Below are 16,593 nucleotides of genomic sequence, written 5' to 3'. Positions count from 1 at the left end.
CTGAGGCAGGGTTTAGGCCCTGTGAAAACAATTTTGGGGGCCCTCTCAGAAAAGGTGGACCAGTTTATCACATTTACATGTAGTTTGTATTGATTATAATATAGATGGACCTTGGGTCCCATTCTGGACGAATAGGCTCTGGTCATTTGTCCTAGCTTCCTTCCTCCTTATTGGCCCTGCATGGCACTATCACGGTCCTCATCACATGACAGTATAATATTTCTATCTTTTTTTTTTAAATTTTTATTTATTTATGATAGTCACAGAGAGAAAGAGAGGCAGAGACATAGGCAGAGGGAGAAGCAGGCTCCATGCACCGGGAGCCTGATGTGGGATTCGATCCTGGGTCTCCAGGATCGCGCCCTGGGCCAAAGGCAGGCGCCAAACCGCTGCGCCACCCAGGATCTCTAATATTTCTATCTTATTTCCTTACATTTCTATCTTCCCCCACTAAATTATGATGACAGGACTGTGTGTTAACATTATATTGGCATCACCAAGACTACAGACCGACCTAGGTAGGTGCTTACTGTTTGTTTAATGACCGTATAGAGGGTTCTAACCAAATTCTGTATTAAAGCCAAGCCAAGGAAAGCACTGTTGGATAGGATACTCTAGTACATCACGTGTGTGTGTGTCTGTGAGTGTGTGAGAGAGCGAGAGAGAATAAATGAACAAATGAGTGGATGAATGAAGAATTTAAAAGAGACTGCTGGGGGTGCCTGGGTGGCTCAGTTGGTTGGGCATCTGCCTTCAGCTTTGGTCATGGTTGGGTGTGGTCCTAGGATTGAGCCCCACATCAAGCTTCAGTGGGGAACCTGCTTCTCCCTCTCCCTGCCACTACCCCTGCTTGTGAATGCTCTTTCTCTGTCAAATATATAAATAAAATCTTTAAAAATAAATAAATAAAAACTAAAAGAGAATGCTTATGGTAGTGGTTAATGGTGGAGTTTTAGGAACCTGCCTGTGAGGTGGGTTTTGTGAGGATCTTCCTAGTACTCTTCAAATTACAACCATTTAAAGGGTTAGTATCCTAAATGCAGGGTTGCAACCCTGAGTGAGAGAAGACAAAGGTGGCTAATTTATATCTCTAAATCCCTAGATTTAGAGAGTTCATTCTTACTAAAGAAATTTCCCCAGAGCAAATATATTTATTTATTATTATTTTTTAAAGATTTTATTTATTTATTCATGAGACACAGAGAGAGAGAGAGAGAGAGAGAGAGAGAGAGAGGCAGAGACACAGGCAGAGGGAAAAGCAGGCTCCATGCAGGGAGCCCGATGTGGGACTCGATCCCAGGTCTCCAGGATCCTGCCCTGGGCTGAAGGCAGCGCTAAACCTCTGAGCCACCTAAACCTCGGAGCCACTGGGGCTTCCCCAGAGCAAATATTTAGAATCAAGTTCTCCTTGGTTCAACAGGGGGAAACTGATGTGGCCCTGATGACTGACTAAATACAACCCCGCAGACTGCAGTGACAACAGCTGGATTAACATCTTGGTGACACAATCCCCTGCAGAAGGGATGCTGGCCTCCAAGGATGTTCTGTCCTAGGTCTCATGCCTAATCATAGTCAGAGGCCTGGGGAGTGATCTGGTTTCCCATCAGAGCTGCTGAGAGTGCTGAGAGTCTCTCGGCTTTGGAGGTGCCTAGCCTGTCTGGGTCTCAAGGAGGTAGCTACTATGAGACTAGGTCTGTTAGGCAAAATGCTCCTAAACAACAAACAAACAAATCCTGTGTCCCTTGTATGCACAGCCTTGGCCTGCAACCACACTAACCCATGGCCCTGATTCAGGACATCACACTCAGGAAAAGCAAGTGAATACTGACTGAAGTATATCTCCTCCCCTGAATTCCCCATGACTCCCAACACACACATGCACACGAATCAGGCTCTGTACTTTCTTCTTCAGGGAAGTCCTGAATATATGTTTTAATCTGCCTTCACCTAGACACGGATGCTAGATGCATACACAGGGCAGGCAATATGCATCATCCCTATCTTCTGGCATCACCTAGAGAACAGTGACTTTTCCACTAGCTACCACACCCTTTAATTGACTCCTTCCTCTTTTTTTTTAATGTTTTTTTTTTTTTTAAAGATTTTATTTACTTATTCATGAAAAACACAGAGGCAGAGAGAGAGAGGCAGAGACAGGAGAAGCGGGCTCCATGCAAGAAGCCCAATAGGGACTCGATTGTGGGATTCCGGGATCACGCCCTGAGCCTAAGGCAGATGCTCAATGGCTGAGCCACCTAGGCATCCTTAATTGACTCCTTCCAGATCAGGCTGTGGGTGATCCAAAGAGTTCTGTCCTCTCCTGACTGCTAACTCTTGGGAAAATACTCTTAGGCCTTGGACAGAACAATATCTTTTAGCTTTTAACATAACAATGTACCACTTCCTCTGTCTTCACATTTTCACCTCTGCCCATAGAAAAGAGACACTCAGCAACCAATACTTCCATCCTTGGGGAATATGCTTGGAAGGGGGCTCTCGCCTTTAGCTCCATTTCCATACTTACCCTTCCCAAGAAGGAAAAGTTATTTGTTCAGTTGGGGAGATTACCATAAGTCACATTTCAACCAGCTTGTGCTTTTTGATGGACAAAGTTAGCACTAACAGTCCATTTTTTCATGATATACCTCTCTTCTCTTTTTCACTCTCTGCTCTAGCTCTGTTTGGTAATCAAACCAGGATAGTTTCCACTCCTTGCCAGGGAGTGGTCTGCCATTCTTGATTTTCCTCCCTTGTATTTGGGAGGTGGAAGTCCTGCCATATTCTCCAGACCATCTTTACCGATAATAAATCTAATTCTAAACTTTGATTCCTCAGTTGGCTCCTTGCATCTATTCTTAATTAGTTAAGACTTAGAGGGAAAGGGAGGTGATTAATTAGTCTCTACCAAAGTTCTGACAATTAATAATAGCCTTCAAAGCCATGTCCACACTGGACTCTCCTCAAAGCTCTTCCTGGTCCTAATATGCACTTTATTTTACCTTCATCTCTACTGAAGTTTACAACACACAGATGCACACAGCCACATCTGCCTGAACATGAAAAGACTCTCTGGTAGGCAGATAATGATCCCTTAAAGATGCATCTATCCTAATTCCTGAAACCTGTGAATGTTCTATTACATAGCAAGGGGACTTTTCGGATGTGATTAAACTGAGGAAGTTGAGATGGAGAGGTTATCTTAGATGTTCCAAGTAGGCCCAATGTAATCACAAGGGTCCTTATAAGGGAAAGAGGAAGGTAGCAAAGTCAGAGTCAGAGAGAGATTTGCAGATGCTATCCTGCTGGCTTTGAAGATGAAGGATCCAGGAGTCCAAAAATGCAGGCAGCCTCTAAAAGCTGGAAAAGGCTAGGAAAGAGACCCTCCTTAGGGTCTCTAGAAGGAATGGAGCCCCGCTGACATCTTGATTTTAGTTCAGGGAAACACATTTTGGACTTCTGATTTCCAGAACTATGAGATGATAAAGTTGTAGTGGTTTAAGCCATCTAGTTTGTGGTAATTTGGTACAGCAGCTGTGGGAAACTAATACAGATTTTGGAACCTGGAAGTGGGGTCCTGCTATTACAAATATCTAAAAATGTTGATGTGGCTTTGGAATTGGGTAATGGGCAAAGATTGGAAGAATTTGGAGAAGCATGAGATAAAGTGCCTAGCTTACCCAGAACAGATTGTTAGTAGAAAAGTAGATACTAAGACTCTGCTAGAGAAAACTCAGAAAGAAGTAGTGTTAGAGAGAAGATATCATCATCTCAGGGAATACCTAAATTGTCATTATGAACAGAATGTCAGTAGAAATTTGGACATTAAAGGGGCTGTCACTGACAGCTTTAATGCAAATGAGAAACAGGTTACTGGAAACTGAAGGAAAGTGGATATTTGTTATAACAGGAATCCACTGTGATTTTAGCTTAGTAAAACTTCTGACCTTCAGAACTGTACAGTAGTAAATTTGCATTGCTTTAAGCCATGAGATTTGTGGTAACTTTTTTTTTTTTTTTTTTGTGGTAACTTGTTATAACAGTAATGAGAAACTAACACAGATCCCACAGTCAACTTGGAACTCAGACAATTAATAGTCCTCTCCAAGTTACCAAACTATTCCCATCATCTGGTATGTGAGACAAAGTATCAGTAGTGTGTTAGTTAAGTACACAGGGTTCACCAGCAGGCAGACATGATTTCAAATACTGCCTTTGCCATTGTATTCATTAATGAGTTAACAAATATTAAGCACTACTGTGTGCCAGATGCCTTGCTTGATACTGGAAATATAACAGTAAGGAAAAAACACTAAATGTGTAAATGTATAGAAGTTACTTAATTCCTATGAGTCTCAATTTCCTTATCTAAAACATGGGAATAAGAATGCGTTTCTCTCTTAAGTATGCAATGCATATAAAGTGCTTACCAATGAATGGATAAAGAAGCTGTGGTTTATGTATACAATGGAATATTACTCAGCCATTAGAAACGACAAATACCCACCATTTGCTTCGACCTGGATGGAACTGGAGGGTATTTTTTTTTAAGATTTTTATTTTTATTTATTTATGATAGACAGAGAGAGAGAGAGAGAGAGAGAGAGAGAGGCAGAGACACAGGCAGAGGGAGAAGCAGGCTCCATGCCGGGAGCCCGATGCAGGACTCGATCCCGGGACTCCAGGATCATGCCCCGGGCCAAAGGCAGGCACGAAACCGCTGAGCCACTCGAGGATCCCCAGGAACTTCAGGGTATTATGCTGAGTGAAATAAGTCAATCGGAGAAGGACAAACATTATATGGTCTCATTCATTTGGGGAATATAAAAAATAGTGAAAGGAAATAAAGGGGAAAGGAGAGAAAATGAGTGGGAAATATCAGAAAGGGAGACAGAACATGAGAGGCTCCTAACTCTGGGAAACGAACAAGAGGTGGTGGAAAGGGAGGTGGGCAGGGGGTGGGGGTGACTGGGTGATGGGCACTGAGGGGGCACTTGATGGGATGAGCACTGGGTGTTATGCTATATGTTGGCAAATTGAACTCCAATAAAATAAAAAAAAATAAAGTGCTTATCACAGTTCAATAAATAATAACTTAGCAAGTCTTTCTTTTTCTTATTCTAAAGGCTATTTTACAATAGGGGGCAACAGCAAAGGATTTAAAGACTGAAACTTCAACAACAAAGACCCTCTCATCACCATACATACTTCCTTATTAATAGTTATCTGTACCCCATGGCGCATCATCAAACACAGAGCCAATCTCACAGACCCAAAATGTCTACCTCAGGGCTGTCTACATCTCTAGTGTTACCCTTTCCCCCAAAAAACTCTCTGACATGCAGCTTGGTATGCATCATGTAATGTAAATCATTCACACAGGCTGAGACTTTCAGCCTTGCTACAGACTTTTGGGTGACCCTAGAGGATTATGGGAACAGAGATGTGACACATGTGTTTTGGATAAGACTATATCTATAGTGCAGAGTCAAAAAACATAAAAGAGAAGACTTGAAAAACATCACCTCTTTACTCAGCCTGGCCCATGATGCTGTGTAGAGCAACAGCTCTGGACACAGGGTTGATCCAGTGTTGGAAGTAAGCACAAACTGGCAGACTTTCTTGCACCATCAACAACAAACTTGTTTGTTTAGACTTTCTTCATTTTTAAAGTTTGTTTGGTTGTTTACAATATTCACTAGCAGCTGTAATTGAGAGGCCCAAGTACACTATTTGAGATTCAGCTATCAAAAGCCACAGTTCTAGTAACAGCAATACGCTTCTCATCATCCCTGTTTTCTTGTGGATACAAATTTGGTTACTTAAAGTTACCTTTTTATACTTTAACCTTATAGAGTTACATCTGTGAGTCTGTCTTTTACAAAGCTCCCAATTTCCTGTTTCCATACTGGTACAAACATACTTTTTAAAATTGATTAAGTTTTTCTCTTAATTCCAGTATAGTTAACATACAGTGTTATAGTAGTTTCAGGTACTTTTTGCTTTTATTTCTCTTGGTACTGCCATCCTCAGGACTGCCTTCTCCAATCCTTCACCTAGTCCCCTCTCCTGGAGATAAACCAGGCAAGGCTACTACTGAGCAAACTCTTGGTCCTACTGAGATAAGAGTGGAATGGCATTGATCTATGATGATCTATGCTCCTTCTCCTTTTCCTTTTCTTTCTTTTTTTAAAAAAAAGATTTTATTTATTTGAGAGAGAGTGACTGAGAGAGATGGCAAGAGCAGGGGCAGAGGGAGAGGAAAAAACAGATTCCCTGCTGAGCAGGGAGCCCAATGTGAGGCTCAATCCCAGGACCCTGGGATCAGGACCTGAGCCGAAGGCAGATGCTCCCTGACCGACTGAGTCACTCAGGCACCCTCCCTCTGCTTTTTTGACTGTGAACTGTGAGTAACAAGCTCTAAATGCAGAGGCAGAAAAGGCTCCTCTCCAGTCCACATGCTCAAGTCCAGGTCTCCTGGCAATGAACTCTCTTATGACCCTTCCCTAGAGGCCCCTAGGCTCTAGCCAATGCTTGACCTGAATATGTTTCTCTGAATTAGGCAATGACCTTCTCAACTCAAAGTTGACAGCCTCTGTGAAAATGAATATTTCAAGTTCTTTTGGAATCTGGGCTGTTTCTCTGAAAATATTTGTCATTAAAGATCCTTGCTATTGCTGGGGACAGGCTTTCATTTCTAGTTTACTAGAATCAGTGAAGGCTTCATGCAACACTTGATAGAGCTACAAAGCTTAAAGTAATTACAAGCCATTAGCTCTCCTCTGCCTTCAACCCAGGTTATAAGTAGGTCCTTTTTGTCCAAGCACCTCCCGGGGAGGGGCAGTATGCCCATGAATTCCAAACATCAAACAATCCAAGCCATCTTTCTGAAGTATAGACTCTCACCCTCCACTTCTACTTTGCCACAGGGCTCCCAGGCTACACAGGTAACCTGTCATCTTTGAGCCAAGTCAGGTGGCAGACTTGGTGACTCCCACCCTTCCTTGGTCTTTTGAGACACTAGAATTATCCCAGTAGAAACCTGAATTTCCCTGTGGATAAGGGGCTTAAAAGTTTATCTACAAACTATGGCGTATAGACAACACTAGAAGAAAAGATAATTTGGAAACTCATGTCCCGTGCAACACTCTTAAACAAAAGAAAGATAAATGTGTATTATTTTCCTAAGACATTATTTAAAAGTTGTTTCTCATGATGAAATTTTTAGGGGCCAGATTGTATGCTCCAGTGACACATTAAATGGATCGATGATAACCTAAGGAACTATAATGAGTATCCATTTCCTGACCCTGCATAGCTGCTTGCCTGCATCTGTGGGATTTGAAGGAAAATGGAGCCAGAGGGAACAGCTCTTGCTACTCTTCTCTCCTCACTATACCCTTTAAAATGTATGCCCAGGGACATACACTGGAGTGCACACGGGACTGTATTTTCAGGAAGCATAGGAACTCTGTTTGGAGCCATGTTTAAGGAAGAAATCTATTTATTATGTATCATGGTCCCAACCCTGACTGTATTTGGCCCAGAGCTAACCAATCCTGGAAAAAATGGTGTAGAAAAAGTAAGAGAGGTGAAAGAAACACAGGGTGGAGGGAAGGAACTATCTCAGAATCTATTTATTAAGCAGAAATGTTTAATTTTGGAAAAACTGGGAAGTTTTCATTCTAGTTTTTTATTTACATGACCATTGAAAATACAAAGTGCAGGTTGTTCTTCTAAGGAGGAGGCAAAGGTGAATGAATGAAGCCAGCAAAGACTTAAGCTTCATAGCTTCTCCTAGGTAGAAGATTCTGTCCTTTCCCACCCTATCTTGTTCCCTCTCTCCAGGCCAGGTCAGAACACAAAACATAAACTACACAGAGAACTCCAACAGATAGGATGAGCACCAGACTCTCAGAAAGTTAAAGTGCATCTTCTAAGGACTCCTGTTCCTCTAAGCTAGAGACCTCTAAGCCAGGCTGGCACTCTGGCCCTGAGATGCAGGTGGGAGTGGAGGATGCCAATGAGGGAGCTGCCTCACACGCACAGATGGCTGATCTCATTTTTTTTCCTAATAAGGATCTGTACACACCTCCCAGGATTGTCATTACCATGACAACAGCAGAAGTTGAGGGAGAGCAGGTTAGTGGAACAACAAGCTTCTAAATTCTCAAACAAGGCCTAAGGCTGCTCTCACTCATGAAATGGAAAAATTCATGTTGGCAGCGCTCCTAAACGGATTCCAAAAAACTTAAAGATCGTGGCTTCTTTCTGGAGAAGAATCAGAGATGGAGTCTACACAAAGCCCCTTCATGGAAAGTTGATTTTGTCAGAGAGGTAGGAATCCCTAAAACAAATAAAAGCTTGAATCCCCCCACAAAACTAAGGTGTGTAAACTGTATCCATCTTCCACAAAGAGATATGGCAAACTACGGCAAAAACAATCCCCCAGGAACATTAAAAAAACAAAAAAACAAAAAAACAAAAAACAGGCTCATTAAGAAAAATATCAAAAAAAGAAAAAAAAAGAAAAATATCTAGAGGGGTGCCTGCTTGGCTCAGTCGGGTTGGGTGTTTGCCTCCTGCTTAGGTTGTGATCTTAGAGTCCTGGGATCAGAGACCATATCAGTCTCCCTGCTCAGCAGGGAGTCTGCTTCTCCTTCTGCCCCTCCACCCTGTTCATGTGCTCTCCCTCTTTCACCCTGTCTCTCTCGCTCTCTATCCCTCAAGTAAATAAATAAAATCCTTTAAAAAAAAAGAAAGAAAAAAAAGGAAAAATCTCTAGAATAGAGACTACTGAGAACAACTCAGACCTAAATTCTCAATGTGAAAGGTAGACTCATACCTTGAAAAATGACAAAAATAATTGCCATCTACCAACCATTATTCTCTAGGTCCTGTAACATATGTGCATTATCTCGTTTAATTCTTATAACAACCTTATTAGGTAGACACTACCATTATCTCCATCTTACAGAGAAATTAGGAATCAGAAAAGTTAAATAAAGGACTTGGAACTGCAAAGTGGCAGAGCTAGAATTCAAAGGAGGGTTACTCTGGAGCCTGAATTCTTAGGGATTTTTTCTCTGATGTAAGGAAAGGCCTCCTGCTTCCTGCATGAATCGTAAGTCGATGGCTTCCTCACATGATTTCTGAGCCTTCAAAGATATCAGACAAGCTCAGGAATATTTACCCTTGATTCTACACCAGCTCTTAAACTTTGGGGGTACATCGGTATAACATGGAGGGCTGGTTGAACACAGATTTCTGGGCCCAACTCTGAGAATTTCTGATTCAGTAGGAATTAGTGTGGCTGCTCCAAGTATTGTACTTTGAGAACCACTGTCTGGTCACTCTAAACTGAGGTCTCCTAAGTCTCACTGCCTTAGTCACCTTGCCTGCCTAATTAATCTTTTCACTGCTTAAGTCCCGGATCCCCTGGGGTCTTCCCTGATAAGCCCTAAGTGTTATCTTTGGCAGTGCTGTGTGGTTTTGGAATTCCCTGAGCTCTTTTGAAAATACTATTTCCCACTCCAGAAATAATCTACTGTTGCCTTAGGTAATGAAATGTAGAAAGTGGGGGGCCAGAAGAACTGGTAAGAGTTACCAGAGCAGCCTGGTGCACTGAAGCCAGTCTTTTTAGTAGTCTTTTTATAACCTCTCAGGATTCTCTCTAGGAACTGATCACAAGAGGGCACTCATTAAAACCTCTTCAGAACATTCACCCTGAGAAAGTGAATTGTAAACGTGACTGACTGGCCCTTTAATACCCCTCCCCGACAAACACAGCCCTCTCTGAAGAAGTGGCTGTAACTGGAGGTCAGGCTCTCCCTTCTCAGCCCATTTTCTTTCTCTGCTCAGTCTCCTTGGAAGGTGCTAAGGAAGAAGCCCTTTTAGTCCAGGTCTGCTCACACCAAGGAGAGGCTGGATCTAGAACAGGGCCAGTAATCAGGATTAACCCCATTTGATGCCTGACTTGTTAATCCTGCAGGAAACATCACCTGGTGATGTCCCCATTGATCCTTTCAGAGATCCTTTCAGACATCTTCTCTTAGGTTTTTTTGTGGACTGTGAAGATAAATGAACAGTTTAATGACAAAGCAGAAGAATTCATCAATGCAGGAAAAACAACTCCAAGAAGACATGTGAATGAGGACTGGTGCACAGCAGGCTGTCTTCATGCAGGGGGCTACAGCTATTTTAGGTGTGAGAAGGTAGTGGTTCGTTAGAGGGGGTTGCAGACATAAGTGTAAGGTGACCCAGGCAACAGGAAGAAGCCTTCTGGAAGCAACTGCACCTTCATCCTGAAGCACTAAGCAAAAGAATCAATGAAAGGAAAGCTCTTGGGACCAGAAACAACCACGTTTTTTGAAGGAGTTTCCTTTTCTTTGGGCAAAACTAATGAAGCCTCCTTATTCCATCTACAGAAGGGCAGCTGGCATAGGGGCTAGGGAGAGTGCCTGCACTGTAGAGATGTCAGGATGATCCAGACAACCTTAGAGGGTGGTATCTGGGTCCAGAAATGAGAATTACTGAATTCTGGCCACTAGGTTATCAGCCAAGGCCACATCACAGATTGCACAAAACTATTCCGGAAAAAAAAGAGAGAGAAAATTAGGCACTTATTAATATTATATGTCAAGCATTATTTTCAGCTCTTTCTTTCTTCTTTAGTTATCATGGCAACTCACTAAGATAGGTATTATCATTATACCAGGTTTACAGATGGGATAATTAAGAAAACATGAATTTAAACAATTTTCTTATGTTCACCTAGCAAGGAAGTCTGGACTTGCAATTCAATTCAGATCTGATTCCAAATCATGATCTTGATCCTTATGCATATTCCCTACTAACAGTGCAGAACATATTTTGAATTCTAAAACCTAAAAGTGTCAAAAGGACAGAGCAGAGGGCAGAGGCACACCCCTTTGACTTCATGTCACTGGTGGGGAAGTGTGTTGAAAAGTATGGTTGGGTCATCCATGAATGAGTACTTGAAAGATATAAGCTCTGTCCAGCTCAGTCCATGAGGACTGTGACTTATGAGTCAGAAGCCATCACAGCCTGGAAAGAAAGGTTTAGACAAGAGGGGTTGAGACAATAGGTAAGGGAAGTAGTGGAGACTCCTTCCTTATCTTCTGTCCAGAAGATGGGTTTCTAACATTCTTTCAAATCTGAAAGAGAGACCTGGGCCAGGGGCAGATGAAATAATCAGCAGATGGTTCCTATTATACATTTGCCTAGGAATATACAACCTTCCCCCAGCATCACTGGTGAAAGGGAAAATGTATTCAAACCTAGTTCCTGGCTCACTCACCAGACTGACCTACAAAGCCTCTGTGAGAGCAAGAAAAGCCCTGAAATTAAGGCAGGTGAGCAGGGCATGGCTGTAGCCACTTTCACAGGAAGGCTCTTACCATTCCAGATGCCTCCCATCCTGCAATCTTGGCAGCCCAATACCACTTCCTCCTCCATCACTTCTTCACTCTATCACTAGCATTGGGGTTGCAGATTTGTCAATGAACTATTTAATGTTCTTCTCCTTGCCATCTGGCAATATTAACTCTCTAATGAATTGCTTTAATTTGTGTATTTTTTTTTTTACAAATGTGACTTTTAGTTGAATCATGCAACATTCATAAATAGCAAATGCTGGCTGATTAGAATCAACAAAAGTCCTTAGAATTGCCAGCAAAAATGGGCCCTTAGCTACACATGTTATTCAGATAGCAGAATCATTTGAAAGGCACCTGGTTATTTTTGGAAAGAATGTTTCACACGCACACTTATGTCATCTGTAATGTATCTATGTATGTATTTGAATTTGGATGGATTCTTGCAAGTCACCCATGCTAGGAATATAAGTGCTACATACACGTGGATTTGGAGCTAGACACACTTGAGTTTGAATCCTACCTCTGCCACTTACAAACTACATGACCCTGGCTATGTTTCTTACCCTCTCTGTGTCTCTAGTTTCTCATATGTAAGATAGACATAATAAATCCCTTGCAAGATTGTCATGGTGAATAAAAGACATCAGACATATAATGTGCTTGGCACATGTCCGGGTAGATTATGGCTCAACAATTAGTAACTATTATCATCATCATGATGTTCTACTAATAGAGGATTATGATAGACACCATTTTCAGTCTCTGTAATCCTTCCTTTCTGAAAAAACTACCACAGGGATGGGCCTACAAGGCCATATTTTTATTACATGACATTACTTTATTGATTAGGCCAGAATAAGGAAACTAAGGAAATGTGAATTAAAAGAATTTTTCTATGCTCTCATCAAACCCAGCCATTGGGTTTTTGGTCCAATCTGGCAGATTCTATTTCCTGAACGTATGGATTAGGAATCAGTCCCCAATGGTCCTCTAAACTAAGAAACTATGAGATGGTCATGTGTGCAAATGTACATATCAAGACAGTAAAAAATCGGTCTACAGAATGATGTAGATAAGCAGAAAGAAGCAGATCTGACTTTGACTTGAAGTCAAAGAGAGTGGTGCCTTGGTTTTCATAACTTTCCACTTCCATGAGAAACTCCACTGCATCTGTCTATGTATATATCTCTTTATCTCTCTATGTATCTCCTTCCCTTTTGCTTAACCACTTTGAATGGGTTTCTATTGTCTTCAACCAAAAGATCTTTGCTAACAGTGTCATCTCTGTGAATGAAGACGTGGATCTTCTCCACGTGGCTCAGACAGCCTAAGCACATGAAAGATGCCTGGTTATTTTATAAAAGAACTTACACACACACACACACACACACACACACACACACACACACTTATGGTCTCTGTTTCAATTCTTGAAGGAAATGAAGTAGAAAATAAAAATAATCATGGGTATATGTAAGGAAGTCATACATGTAAGGAAAAGAAGAAAAACTAGAAAGAAAGCCATTAACATTTTTGGTCTTAAAAAAACAAGTCATCAAAAAAAAAAAACAAAAAACAAAAACAAGTCATCTGATTGCCTTTGAGAACCCAATCAAGGAGAGAGAGACCCTGGGTCTTTACCTGGTGTTGCACTGGATACTGTTGGCCACTGCTGATCAGGCCCTCCTGGACCAGCCCGTAGAATGCCAGCCTCCTCTAGGTGCACAGAGCTGAGTAAACACACAGACCCAGATAATGGTTAGACCATAAATGACTTTCCAGATCTCCTTCCACCCAGAGAAAGTACATGCATCTCTGAAGGCAGGGCTCCAGCTAACACATTCTACTCATACTTGAACTGAAGCAATTACTGCTGAGCAGTTACCTTACATAAACAGCAAAAGCACTGCTGACTTACTGCTTGCTATACTATTCTGGCAATAAACACGTTTTATCTTTATGGCAATTTTGGTTGTCATTAATGCCACGTGGTGTTCACTAAATCTAACAGGAAGCCCATCAGAGGGCTAATGCCGTTTTAACATCTTAATGCTGCAGCAGATGAAGAGAGCTTGTTCTCAGAAGCCCCAGGCCTCTCTTGCTGATTTTGTTTCTGAGTCATCTATAGCAAAGACAAAAACACATGAAAACCATTTGTTGACAACTATAGCATTATTCCAATTTAGTTGCCCAATTACTTCTTAAGCTTATTTTCTGTTTTACTTTCTGTATCTTTTACTTAATAGATAGACAACCCACTCTATATTTCCTGGGACTTGAGGAAGTCTATCACCACCACCCCCAGATCCCAATTCAGAAGAGATTAATTCAGCATCAGATATTGCAGGGAGACATGAACTGGGACACCCTTAGAGGCAAACAGAGATAGAACATAAACAATTCAAGGATGGAGCAAACATCATAATGCTAGCACATAGTAGACCTTCATGTATTTGTGGGATGGATGAATGAAGGAAAAAACAAATGGAATCCAAAGAGTAAACATCATACAAGAAAATCATCACCAGAATCAGTATTCTTTTCAAAAAGACATTGGTTCATCTTGCAAATTAAGTTACTAAAACAACATTTATACTATTGTCTAAAGGGGTTATATGAGACAGCAGAGCAGACAATCTTGAACTATAGTGGGGGAAGCCCAACTATCAATTACATATACTTTCACTTGTGACTCTGAATAACATATCTAATAAAAATTCATTCATTAAGCTCTGTCCTATTGTTATTCTTCCCTTCATCTACATCCTAGAATCTTTTCTTTTTTCCCCCAAATATTAATATCCTTCATGTGTTCCCAGATTCTACCAGCAAATTATATGGGTTCAATCAGACTCATTCTGAAGATATAACTACCCTGGAACCACCTCAACTCAAAGCAGAAATTTTCAAAGGAACAGTTATATGGTGTCTGAGGCTGGAATGGCCAAGAAGCCAAGCACATGTGTAAAAAGAGAAGAGTATTCTTTAAGTTTACAGGTCGGATACATGTTCAGTGTATTATACTGTGAGGAATAAATTATATTTAGCTTCAATTTTTTTAAAGATTTTATTTATTTACTCATTAAAGACAGAGAGAGAAAGAGAGAGAGAAAGACAGAGACACAGGCAGAGGGAGAAGCAGGCTCCATGCAGGGAGCCCGATGTGGGACTCGATCCTAGGACTCCAGGATCACGCTCTGGGCTGAAGATGGTGCTAAACCGCTGAGCCACCTGGGCTGCCCAGCTTCAATTTTTATTTCATTTCTTATCTTACTTATATCTCATGGTATCTTAATTGAAATTTGAATAGGAGCACACTTGCCTTTTTTTTTTTCCCCATTTGAAAATGGAATAAGGAAGTTGTGGGTTTTAGCATTTTATTTCAAATATAGTTTTTAAGGTACATCTCATGGCTTTGATACTTTTTAAGTACAGCACTAATTCAACTAGGACGGAAAAGCTGGTATGATAAACTATGCCTTTTCCTACTGTACAGTTTGCAACACTAGCTCAGATGCAGGCAAAAGGAGAAACCAGTCACTAACAAATATAAAGAGTCTTCCTAGGCAGCCCAGGTGGCTCAACGGTTTAGCATCGCCTTCAGCCCAGGGCATGATCCTGGAGACCCAGGACCGAGTCCCATGTCAGACTCCCTGCATGGAGCCTGCTTCTCTCTCTGCCTGTGTCTCTGCCTCTCTCTTTGTATGTGTCTCTCATGAATAAAAAAAAAAGGAGTCTTCCTGACACCACATTACAGCATCTGCCCAAGTATTTCTGGACTAAAATTGCAACCCAGGTTCCAATGTGACATTTACTATGCCAATACTAATCTTCTGGCCTTCACTGGTTGCTTCTTGTTCAGAAATAGCCCCCATTATAATGATTTCTGCCTAACTTGTAATGTAAGGCTTGAGAATATGTTAATTTTACTTTAATGCATTTTTAAATGGTTTTAAAACTAATTTTTCATTAACTTAACACATACCATGTGAGCTCTCTCTTTAGAAATTGATGTAAGTTTGGTAAAGATCTAGTTATGTGTTACCCAGACATTTTGGGGGCTTAAGTTTAGAGTTTATTCATTCTTTAAAACTAAATCCTGTTGGTAGTAGTGATCATTAGTTTCTTGGTTTTCAGGCACTCAAAAATAAGGAATCTTTTATTTGGCCCTATGGCATTAAATCAGCTCTGGGAATAATGGTAGTTAATCAATTACTGTCAAAGAGACAAAGTAGAGAAAGCAAAATCATACTTAATCTGAATCTTAGAGTAATGCTATTACTATAGGTTCATTTAAAATAAGATAGATTTGGTCTCCAGATATTCAATAAAGTCCTTTCACAAGGCTCATCCTCTGAAGAGCCCAGGCCATTGATGGCAATGAGAGAGTAACAAGATGGAAAAGGAGTTCTAATATGGGTGAACACGAACAAGAAAAACAGCCAATTATTGTGGTTGATAAGATATAAGAGTTGATATGTGACAGAAAACCAAAGTAGACAACACGTACCTATACTTAGGTCTAAATGCATCAGGTATTAATTTCTAAAGGAGGGACATAAAGTATAGATGAGAAGGGATCATTATTTCCTCATAGAATTCTGATGAAGGAATATACGCAGCAGCCTGTCTCTGTAATTTTGCAGGGAGTTCTCACCTGCCAGCACTTGATAAACATTTGGCACTATTTCCAATGTTTCAAGGAATAGACTTGGAGACAAAAGGAACTATATTCCCCTAGCAAAGTATCTAAAGCTTCTCAGTTTGACAGCAGTTTCCAGCCTCTAGACACAGAACGTGTCTGAGCCATGCAAAGTTAGTTGTTCTGATTGAAAAAAGGAAGGAAATACATACCTGTGCATTCCTGCTCGTAGGGAGGCAGAGTAACGCCAGTCAGGGTTGGGCTGTCGTGGCTGTAAAATCACAAAGGGGGGTTTTGTTAATAAGGCAAAACAATGATCTCCCAGTGATTGATTAGCTGTTTCTAAAATATTTCCATGGATCTGAAAAAAGTATTGAAGGAGCAATGTGCAACTCTAAGATGATATCTGTATATATAGCGCTTGAGGAGAAAATTAGCTCATCAGGGTCTTTACACAGACTCAAGACCATGGAAAAACCAGATTTAATGATGCTGTGAGGACCAGCTGTGGCTTTGCTTTGCTCAAAACAGGTCTCTGTTCCTAAAGCAGCACTG

The 16,593-nt window shown here is 41.1% G+C and overlaps 1 protein-coding gene across 3 annotated transcripts in view; it reads right to left on the bottom strand.

Moving 5' to 3' along the window:
• LOC112934286 (protocadherin alpha-C2) overlaps window positions 1-16,593 on the bottom strand; it is a 113,462-nt gene that overhangs the window by 20,788 nt on the left and 76,081 nt on the right. For all 3 annotated transcript variants that reach the window (XM_072749807.1, XM_026017691.2, XM_026017697.2), the window contains exons 2-3: window positions 16,251-16,309; window positions 13,038-13,126 (exon numbers count right to left, since the gene is read on the bottom strand). In XM_072749807.1, coding sequence (XP_072605908.1) covers window positions 13,038-13,126; window positions 16,251-16,309 — 148 coding nt within the window. The remainder of the gene's footprint in view (window positions 1-13,037; window positions 13,127-16,250; window positions 16,310-16,593) is intronic.

This window comes from Vulpes vulpes, chromosome 2 (genome assembly GCF_048418805.1).
Source record: "Vulpes vulpes isolate BD-2025 chromosome 2, VulVul3, whole genome shotgun sequence".
Taxonomy (NCBI): domain Eukaryota; kingdom Metazoa; phylum Chordata; class Mammalia; order Carnivora; family Canidae; genus Vulpes; species Vulpes vulpes.
The sequence above is the reverse complement of the archived record's forward strand: the minus strand, read 5'-3'. Positions and strand labels throughout refer to the sequence as shown.